This window comes from Penicillium concentricum, assembly GCF_028827145.1.
Source record: "Penicillium concentricum strain IBT 3081 chromosome Unknown utg000002l_segment0_segment0, whole genome shotgun sequence".
NCBI lineage: Eukaryota > Fungi > Ascomycota > Eurotiomycetes > Eurotiales > Aspergillaceae > Penicillium > Penicillium concentricum.
Window position 1 is genome coordinate 9989226 of NW_026622755.1, and position 10775 is coordinate 10000000.

General features: G+C 52.0%; 3 protein-coding genes across 3 annotated transcripts in view; 1 reads left to right on the plus strand and 2 right to left on the minus strand.

The window, feature by feature from the left end:
* Positions 1-261: 261 nt before the first annotated feature.
* Positions 262-6110, plus strand: N7517_007528 (glycoside hydrolase family 18 protein; the record flags this gene model as incomplete). Its single annotated transcript, XM_056725258.1, has 10 exons — positions 262-880; positions 944-1078; positions 1144-1330; positions 1401-1666; positions 1730-4303; positions 4360-4378; positions 4437-4468; positions 4523-5786; positions 5840-5928; positions 5989-6110. The coding sequence occupies 10 exons, from the start codon at positions 262-264 to the stop codon at positions 6108-6110; spliced, it is 5307 nt and encodes a 1768-aa protein (XP_056581508.1).
* An 80-nt stretch (positions 6111-6190) lies between these two features.
* On the minus strand, positions 6191-7159 carry N7517_007529 (uncharacterized protein; the record flags this gene model as incomplete). Its single annotated transcript, XM_056725259.1, has 3 exons — positions 6191-6889; positions 6948-7040; positions 7100-7159. The coding sequence occupies 3 exons, from the start codon at positions 7157-7159 to the stop codon at positions 6191-6193; spliced, it is 852 nt and encodes a 283-aa protein (XP_056581509.1).
* A 2804-nt stretch (positions 7160-9963) lies between these two features.
* N7517_007530 (glycoside hydrolase family 16 protein) overlaps positions 9964-10775 on the minus strand; it is a gene marked incomplete at both ends in the record, with an annotated part of 1194 nt that continues 382 nt past the window's right edge. Inside the window, 3 exons of the mRNA XM_056725260.1 lie at positions 9964-10132; positions 10193-10674; positions 10739-10775. The exon at positions 10739-10775 is cut by the window's right edge and continues 241 nt beyond it. Of these exons, the coding sequence (XP_056581510.1) occupies positions 9964-10132; positions 10193-10674; positions 10739-10775 (688 nt within the window). The remainder of the gene's footprint in view (positions 10133-10192; positions 10675-10738) is intronic.

Below are 10775 nucleotides of genomic sequence, written 5' to 3' on the forward strand. Positions count from 1 at the left end.
TAATTCGACGGGGTAGGCCATCTGCAGCGGAGATTATCCAATGGATATGGGGGTCCGGATGTCTCTTGCCGAGGAGATGCGTCCCTATACAGGACTGGATATGTCTTGCGGTCTATCTGCCCTCTTGTCCGTCTGCTTCATTTTCTCGTTCCATTGGATCACCCTCATTTGACTTGAGCGAGCCTACTTGACTCTGTCATTCTTTTGCTTTCCTCTGTTCTGTCATAGCATGGTCGAGGTGTGCCCCGGCACGTCGTCGCAATGCATCAACCACATTCTTTCACCAAGCTCTTTTCCTTTCTTATACTTCTCCTCTCTTTTTCCTTGTCCGTTCTCGCTCAGCAAGACGCCGTCTGCGACTCTGAGACCCCATGTAAAGTAGGGTGCTGTTCCAAGTCCGGCAGCTGCGGCTTCGGCCCGGACTGGTGCAGTGACGAGAACTGCATCAGCAATTGTAAAGCCGTCGCCGAGTGCGGCCAGTACGGTAATGACAAGAAATGTCCACTGAATGTCTGCTGCAGTCGCTGGGGATTCTGTGGGACCACCGAAGAGTTCTGTCTGGAAACCGATGACGAGGAAAAGAGTTGCCAGAGCAATTGCGGTCAGCCCGATCGCCAGAAGTGCTCCAACGAGCGGTGGAAGCAGCGCCGAATTGCCTACTATGAAACCTGGGCGGATAACCGCACTTGCGATGCGTTCCGGCCGGAGAATATCCCCGTCAAGGCGCTCACGCACTTGAATATTGCGTTCGGGGGCATAAAGGATTCGCGGGTCACAATTAGCAGCACGGATATGATCTCGCGAATTGTGAAGCTGAAGCGCCGGAATCGGTCGCTACAGGTGTTTATTGCGGTTGGGGGGTGGGCTTTCAGCGATCCAGGTAAGTGGCTTGGTCGACGTGCTGCATGAGGTTGAAGTTGCGTTGACTGATAGTTGTTTACAGGCCCGACACGAACGGCGTGGTCGGACATGGCGTCGTCAAAGGAGACCCGCACAAAATTTATCAACAGTCTGATGGATCTCCTAGAGACGTTCGACCTCGATGGTGTGGATCTGGATTGGGAGTACCCAGTGGCTGGTACGTACTGCCGAAAGATACTGTGAATGGCTTTCTTATATAATTCCTACTAACATCTCGTTCAGATGACCGCGGCGGAAAGGACGCCGATTACAAGAACTATGTAACGCTTGTCCAGGAAATGCGAGCCAGTTTCACCAAGCGTAATGAGATATGGGGTATATCCATGGCAATTCCGGCTAGTTACTGGTACCTGCAGCATTTTGATATTGCTGCGTTGCAGAAAGAGGTCAGCTGGTTCAATCTCATGAGGTAGGCTTTTCTTTTCAGAGGCAGCCACGGCCATTGTCCATGAGGCATCGGTTGCTAATCGCTCATGCAGTTACGATATGCGTGGCAAATGGGACCAGTTCAACGAATGGACCGGCCCCTATGTATTTGGACATACAAATATCACCGAAATCGAGCAAGGGGTTGACCTCCTGCGACGAAACAACGTAAATCTTTACAAAGTCAGCCTGGGAATGGGATTCTACGGGAGAACGTTCACGCTGGATGATCCGAAATGCAGCGAGCCCGGCTGTGTTTTCGCTGATGCCGGTGTCCGGGGCGAATGCTCCGGTGAAGAAGGAATTCTCACATTCAAAGGTAAGTCGACTCCATTCCAGCATGAAACGACCGTCCCTCATTAACCTGTATATACTTAAACAGAGATCATGGCCCGGAAACATCGCCTCAACGAAAAGCACGAGTATTTTGACAATAAAACGAGCGTGAAGTATATGGTGTATGACGAAACCCAGTGGATCACGTACGACGACGCCGAAAGTTTTGCAGTCAAACGGAAAATGCTTGACGACGAGTGCTTTGGCGGCGTCATGATCTGGGCCATCGACCAGGATACGCCCGATTTCCAGGCGTTGGCCGGTCTCCTTGGCGACGAATTTGTCAGCGACGCGCTCCTGGAAGGAGGCGAATTGAGCGACGACGAGAAAGAAGATCTGGTAAACGAGATGGGTGGACTGACGGGCGATGCGTGCTACGTGCCTACTGGCTGTTTTGGGGCCGCTCCCACCATTGAGGGAAACCCGGATTGTCGATCGGGCGATGTAACAGTTGGCATGGTGCATGCGCCGGGCGAGTCCCTCCAGAACTTGTACGGTGCCATGTCTCACAACGCGCAGACCTGTGCGAAAGGGACTTGGAAGCGGATCTGCTGCCCAGCCAAGACGCCGGCGATTAATTGTCGCTGGGTCGGGAGACCTGATAGCGGCTCCAAGTGCACCGGAGGCGAAGGCGAGAGTACTTGCGGGACGGGGCAATATGAGCTTCTGACAGACCGGTATGCCGATGAGCTTGGAGAGACCAAGTGTTCGAGTGGCTTGGTCTCATTTTGCTGTGATCAAGCGCCGGAGATGCAAGACTGCCATTGGTCTCCGTGCACGGTGTTTGGAACCTGCTCGACAGGCTACTCGCAGCCAATCGCAACGAGGGGCGATTACTGCAAGGAAGGGTCCTTCCAGAACTTTTGCTGCAAAGTGGACTCGAAGCTGAATAACTGCGATTGGGTGCCTGCTGTGGAAAAATTCACCAGTGGAGACGGCGATGGACCGAACCTGATCACCTTACCGACAGCACAAGAGTGCTCAAAACGCTTCTGCCCATCCACGCAGTTCACCGCGTCCAAGGCCAAGCTACCAAACCGATCGGCTGGGAAGCGAGGTCCTTGCGATTGGGCGTATCCGGGCCTCCAGCATCGGCTATGCTGTGACCCGGATCCAGATCGGGACCTTCCATTCGATTTGAAGAAGATATTCCCCAATCCCATCGGCGAAGACGTCGGCTATCGTTATACGGACAACTACGGTAACAACAATCGCGACCCCCATGGGCCCGATGAGACGGACGTCGGTGACGATCCGTACGGATTCATTGTCCTGGACGGGGATGAAGATGCGCTACAGGGGGAATTCCCCAGCAATTTCGAATTCACGCACGCCGAAGACGGCACCGGGAAGCCGATCAAAAAGCGCGAGACCCTTTCGCGTGATGACCCCAACCTGATGGACTGGGTCTTTGAGCACGAAGAGTCGCATCATCTCGTGTATTGCCGCAAGGGCCGGGAGGACAACTGCCAGCGGGTCTTCCAAGGCGGCGCCTATGATACAATTATCGGGCTGCCAGCCCACATTGGATCCGGTCCGTACGCACGGATTGTCTCCATGGAGGCAGTGAAATCATCCAGTCTCTCCGACTTCCACAAGACAAAACGGTCCCTGGACGGTCACGACTCGGCCGTGTACAACTTGACCATCGACTACCGGTTTGAGCTCATCCGCCGCGCGGACTCCAGAGTCAATCTGCGCATCGACTATACAAACCTCGTTCCGTACTGGGATGAGATGACCGGGGAGGAGTCAGATGCCGGTTCGAAGAGCAAACGAGAGCTCCGCCGGGAGAAGCGCTGGTGGGGGACCTACACCGAGTGGCTGAAGAAGCTGACCACTGTGCGCACGTCCGACGAAGGCAAGCTGCCGCTGTCCATCCACAAGAAGATGCTCCTCTACAGCCGACGGGCGCAATGCGCACGTAAGGGCATGACGCTCAAGGCCGGGATTGACGTGACACTGGATGCCAAGTTTGATATGAACGCACGGTGGGCCTACTATGCGCAAGGCACGATTGTTCCCCTGAACATCGACACCGTCTACACGTATTTCGAGCTGCATCCCGAAGTACAAGCCATACTAGAGATCGACGGCAGCGCCGAGATGATATACCGCAGCCCCCGAATTAGGATCATCGACACACTCTCCTACCCCGGGTTGGCGATCAAGGGCATCGCAGCCGTGGGCCCCACACTCGATCTGTATGGACAGATGGAGGCCGGCGCCACGATTGCTGGGAAGCTCAAAGCGGGAGCCAAAATGACTTTCCCCAAGTACGAAATGTACTTCCCGCAATCGGATGAGGCCAAGGATTATCAAAAATTCCCCACGCCCGATGACAGTGACACGAAACGTGTGTCTGGAACCGACATGGTACCCATTTTGGATGCTAGTGTTGAGGCAAGCGTCCATATCGATCTCATGCTCACCCCCGAGGCGAACCTGGGGATCAAAGTTAACGCGCCCATGGTCAAAGGCGGCCCGGTTCTCGATGCTCAGATTGTCGGCTTCGTGAATAATACACTGCGTTTCCAAGTCGATGCGGGAGGCAGCGGAGGAATCGATAACCCACCGGCTGCTTCATACGACGTGTACGTCAAGTACTTCTACAACTTTGGTGAGTAATCCAGCGCACTCGCACAATAAATAATCATTTTGCTTACACGCGAATAGGTTACGGCGGAAGAGCGATGTGAGTATCGGGCCAATGCCAAGGAGGACCTGATCAGAACTGACATTTGTGATTGTAGCTTCAAATGGCTTGGCGAGTATGCATTGAAGCGTAAGTCGCAGATTTCTTTAAGTGTATCTCAGCATTGACGCTAAGACTTCCCAGCAAAAACTCTCTGGAGCGGCAAAGGCAAAGAGAAGATCCTCTGGGAACACCATGGTTCCACCTCAACCACCAAGCGCAGCACTCTCGAGCCCGACCTTCTCGGTGCAGAGCGCTTTATCCCGATCTACAACGCCACCGAATTTCTGGATGATGAGTGGGATGCACCGACTGGCCTCTTGGTGCCTCGTTCCCTACATAAGCGCAAGACTCCCGAAGAGGTTGCCGCGTTCGGCCTCAACAAGGGCTTCTTCACCTGCAATGACGGGGGCCAATGCAAGAACGGTGGTTGTGACGGTGACTCCTGCGAATGGAAGCCGAAGCCGTCGAGCCTGACTCGACGCGCCGATGACGATGACGGCGACCCAATGGACGTCGATTCTAGTCAGAGCTGCATCAGCTCTATCCCCGCCGTGATGTATAACTGCAGGTACTTCCCGGATCACCGGGTGCAAGACCGAGATATTCCCGGTATTTGCCGTAATGTGCTCAAATTCTTCACGGACGAAGGTCTGGGAACGGGCCCCTACACAGCCACCTTCCACATGAGCAAAAAGGGCTCCCCGGACAAGAATCGAAAGTGGGTTTGCGGCGAAAAGTCCCAGCACGAGTACACGTACATCGATGAGAATGGCGAAGAACAGGAAAAGACCAGCACGTGGAAGGACGAATGCGTCGACAATTCACGGGTGCTCTCCACGTTGACCAACTCAGCTATTGGTGTCAACGGCAATAACAACTGGCTGAGCTGCGACGAGTTCCCCTGGAACGCGATGGAAGAAGGCGGGAATCCGAACAAGAACAGCCGGATGTGTGTGCCGGGCTGGCAGCAAAATATGCAAGGGTGGTTCAACAGCATTTTGAATTATATGTCGCAGGAGGTGACCTGGACCGACTCGAATGACGAGACTAGAACGGCCGTTAAGTCGTGGGGTATCGACTGGGCGTCGCACGGCGTCTTGGGCTTGGGCAGCCGCGTGGACCGCAACACAGCATGGAACTATGGTCGCGTTCACGAGAAGAAGTTTACCTACCATCTGTTCAACTCCGATTCTGATACCGCCGTCACCGGCTCCGCGTATGAGGTTTTTAACCACAAGCTCGCTCAGGGCGGCGACAAGAGCGATATGGCTGATGTAATTGGCGCCGTGAATACGCTGGGAAACAGGAAGTACTCCATCACCAAGAATGCCTTGTGTCGGGCTTCTGGCACGCATGATCACCCATTTTGGAAATCCGCGGAGGGTCTCTATGTGAAAACGGTCGAGTAAGTCTTAGTCTTTCGTTTGGATCCTTTGGCTTGTCTGACAGTGATTCCAGATGCACGGTGGTATTCGACAATGCGGCTGCCGTGGCCAAGATTAAGCGAGGCGAGAAGCCGACTCAAGAGGAGATGTTCAACATCAAGCGTGAGTCATCCCTGAAGGGACCCCGTTTCCTTGCATTCTGCTAACAAGTTGTTCCCGCAGGCATCGAGATTGCGGAGGATGAGCCCGTGCATGAAATATATATTCCATATGACGATACAGAGCCAACTCTGGCGCCTCGGAGTATCGGGAAGCACCGAAGACACCGTGCCCATCATTCCTAGGTGGCCATATCACTGTTCTTTGTGTACAATAAAACATATAGGAGCTTCCATAGGAGAATTCAGGAACCTACTACTCATAGCTACTCCCACCCATCCCCTTCCCCCAAGTAAAATTCCACATCTTCATCCTCCTCATCCGCAATCTCCGACAAAGGCTGTCCCTCCTGCCAACTCACTGCAATCTGCGCCGCCTCCTTGGCCCGCTCACGCACCCTAAATGGAAGAATCTCCCCCCGATGATTCACTGCCAGGGCCAGCACCCAGCCCTCCTCACAAGCCTTCCGATCTGCAACAAAAACTAGCAAATTCTGTGCCCGATCACTCTCAGCCAGTTCCTCGGCCCGCTCCTCCCCCGTTAAATGCCGCCAGTCGTCATCTGACATCCCCTCAAACAGATCGGGGCAGTGCATCAGTGCCGCAATCAGATACTCCGGTACAGACCCCGGACGGCCGGCCGCAACGCCCGCGACAACATCCCGGCTCCGCTGGGCAGCCGCACTCAGTTCTCCCCGGTCCTCGAAGACGACCTCCTCAGGGATACAGGAAACATGGTAGTCTTCGAGGCCCTGCTGTAAGACTTGCTTCCGGAGTCGGGCATACGCCGTGTCTGCGGCTTCTTGGCTTGTCTTGTCTGTAGGATCGCCGAACCAGGTCCGGATCCATAGCGTGGTGGAGAGCATGCTGCTGAGAGCGCGGTCATCCTCCGAGAGGAGGTCGCGTGGTACCCCCGCAGGGATACGATCAATGATTGGGTCTGTAAATGTGGCGAGAGCGTAGTCCTGGGTTTGTTAGTGATGTTCGTTGAATGATACTATGATTAGGTGGGTAGATAGATACGTTTCGCCCGTATTTTCCTAGCGCGATCCATTTCTCGACAAGAATTCTTTTCTGTTCATTTTGGGAGAGCGGGGATGCCGTGTCCCAGTTTGCCTATATATTTGAAGAGCTATGAACTTGCTGTCATGGATGTTTTCTGGGTGGTGGCTTACAAGGGTGAAATGATCGAATGGGAGGTACCCGAACGCAGGGAGGTCAAGGTCTTCTCTCATTGCTGTTATGGTGGTGGAAGTGAATGACGTGGTAAATGGGGGTACTGATTGTTGGAACAATCCTTCTTTAGTGCAAGTAGTTTCGAACTAGCTCAGCCTTGGCGGATATGCAGTACTTAAGGAACCCTGATTTTGTGTCTTTCCACTGTATCTCACCATGGACCCATTCGCCCAGCCCTCAAAACTGAATCTTGACCATTACCGGCAAGTAGACAAGGGTAAACCAAATGTTGAATCTAGGGTATCACTCGATATAATCCACCTGCCGCAACACAGCGTCTTGCTTGTATATCCCTGTCGACTATGCGTGCGTAATATGTTAGTGCCGGCAGTTCCCTTCATTCACAACAAGTTCGCTGTCTGGCGATACCTCATGTGATTGTTTGACACACTGCCCATATTAATGCCGGCATTATAAAGAGTAGCCCTGACGCGCTGTTACCAAGTTCTCTTTCTAACCTTTACATTATTCCCCTTAACTATTCGGAGTGATTTGACTGCTTCAGACACTCATCTGTGCTCACAATGAAACCTCGGTTAATACCTCGCTGTGTCATGCCCAATTTCACGTGGAAAGATAATGTCTCGCCCTTCTTTAGCGATCGAATACCATCAACTCCTCGGTTAACGCACCCACGGCTGCGTAAGTTTTAGGGGTTTGTCCACAAATATCTGAGACGCTTTTTTCGATCTTATTGCGACTGTGTCGGAATATTCTATGATAATCAGATTGCTCAGCTTCCATTTAGATTGATTTTGAAATGGCCTACACAAGGATATCCATGCCCCCATCGCAGTTCCAGGATAGACAACCACTATGTACATCGGCATGGCCTGCGCAAGGAAAAGGATGAGCGGATCCACTATCCCAACTGGTTCTGGGTAGGTGGTGAAAAAAAGAACGGAAAACAATATGATGATTCCTAAAGAGGCTTCCTCATCGGCTCTAGTCGAGTATGACATCCATCGCATCTAGGGCACCCGCTATGAGCACGGCATATGTTGGCTCGGGCTAGCTAGTAGCCAACCGGGAAACCACCAGATCGCAGGGGTAATCCGTATTCCTGCGTTCCCATCATGTTGCTCGGATGTAGTATGTAGCACTTTCTGCACGATCCATGTTAGTGAAGACAAGACTAGAGCGCGATGGCTCGAACGTACGTTACGGTTTGCGATGGAATATACAGAGTTGTATTAGACTAGTCATGGTCATTTCTGCTGTAGAGGTGGGTGTAAATTGTGCAGATATCTTCCAGCGTGAGCGCGACACGGCTCAACTCGGAGGCGGGGGAGGGAGCAGCGAGGAGCAGAAAGATGCGAGGAGAGCTTTAACGCAAGGTTGCGGTGTCAAAGCTCAGAAAATACTGTCTGTAGGGTTGTATGATGTCCTCGCCCGCATTGTGATAGTGACACCAGTGTTAAAGCTTGATGGCTTGAATATCGACGTGGGGATTGGTAGATGTAATCGTCCGAAGGAGCTCGGGCTTTGGCGCTTGTCATTTATCGTAGCTTTGAAAGGCAGTGCTTTTTTGAAGGCCGCCCATGGATCTGCGGGGGTTGCACATGTTCCTGGGATGGGGCGAGTCAGATTTCGAGGTAGCTCTCAATCTAGTGACCCAATAGGCTGTAGAACCCTTAGCCTTTAAGAGATCTATCGGTTGATAGAATATTGAAGTCAGCTTTCGTGACTCGGAAATCAAGATTTTGCTCGGAGGTTCTCTGCTGGAACACCTTGTCAGACTGGTGCTTTTTTTCAGCAACTCTATCGAGGAATATCATATACGCAGATGCTTGAATTTGTTCTTAACTAGGATATGGGGGCTGCTCTTTCAGGCAAGTTCGGATCTTTGTGACCGAATTGCAATAAAGTCAAGGGCGAGGCCAAAATAGATGGCTACTTCTTGCGGGGTTTTGTTGCTTGATAGTACGTAGAGTAACAATTTCAAGAAGCACTCGAGGAACGGAATGCTATGGGCACATTCCGCGAACAGAATGTGCTTCCAAGTTGCAGTCACCCAGTCTACTGACTGGCTGCAGGTCAAACCTCTCGACCATTGACCCTCATCTCGATGAGACTCTTGTTTCACAATTTCAGCATACGCTCATTGTACTCTTCTAGCCAGACAATATCAAAGGATTTGGTGCCTGTCGAAGAATGCTGCAACGCATGTCGTCTCTTCGATATTCAGAATATCTCCACTCAAAAATCCCCATGCTTCGCGGAGTTTGCTATCATGGACATAGCGAGATCCATCGTCTCTGTCTTCGACATAAGATGGGAGAATAGTGTCGAGTCTTCCGAGGTTTCCATTAGGGCATTCCAGATAGTGATGGGATCTCGATGATGTGATCGAGGGGGACCCAACCCTTATCCGAGCTACTTCCATTTACCTATTGTCCTTGGTATGTCGCCGTACCACTCTGGTACATGTGAGACTCTTTACTGATCTTGTAGGGGAAACATTCTGAAATAGGAGATCACGGAGATGCAGACTCTGTATGAAAGGCTATGAAGTGTAGAAGAGAAAAGAAGGAGAATATGAAAATGGAAAGGGGGAAGAAGAAGAGAAGAAGAGAAAAGGGGAAAGTGGAAAGAGCGAGAGATCGGAAGGAGGAAAGCACGAAATGACGTGACGTGACTCCGAGAACCTTCCTAATTTGGATACACTCGTTTGATAAAAAATAGTTACAATCAAGAAAACTTGAAGTGCAAGAAAAGAGAAATGCAAAATGGACAGGCCAATCTATCAACTTATTGCCAACATAGAAGATATATAGATACAATCCAATATCAGCTAACCAACCTACAAGAAAAGAAACCCAGACGCAACCGCAAGGACGGACACGAAGCCCAAGCTACCGGCGCTCAAATTCGAAGCCGCATTGAAAGCCGGAGAAGAGGTGGGTGCACTGGGACGGGAAACCGAGCTTGAGCTGGACGGTCTAGCTGTGCTAGCAGCTGTGATAAGGCTTCTATTAGGCTCAGGACCGTTAGCTACAGCAACAACATACGAGCAGGATGTGAAAACTGACCCAGCAACCGAAGGCTTCGAGACAGTCGAGGAAGTCGAGTTAGTAGAACCAGTGAACTTGATGCTCTCAGCAGAACCGCTCTGGTCAGACCAGGTGTAAGACTCGGCCGGGTTGTAGTTGACGATAGTGACGTCCTTGATATACATGGTATAAGGGGTCTTGCTGTAATCGGTCAGGCCGCCGGCCCATTGAATTGTTCCCTCTGCATTGGTTGGGTCGCCGCCGGCCCAGATACCGATGCGCACGTTCATGGGGGTCTGGGGATATCTGGTGCCGGATTGTGCGTCGTTGGAGGTGAGAGTGCGGAGGACCTTGCCATCAACGGACCAGGTGGTGGCGTCTTTGGTCCAGACTACTTTGTAGGTGTGGAATACCTCCTGGGGGGCCGAAACAGACTCAAAAGTTGCGCGGTCATAGGTCGTGGTATCTCCTTTTCCGAAGTAGTTTGTCTGGACGTGGGTTGTGTCGCCACCTACGGCTTCCTGAAATATAAATAGAAGGTTAGATATAATAAATGTTGCAGAGAGTGGGCGTCTAGCGACTTACCCAGTCAATCTCGTCAAGATCATCCGACTGAAGCACG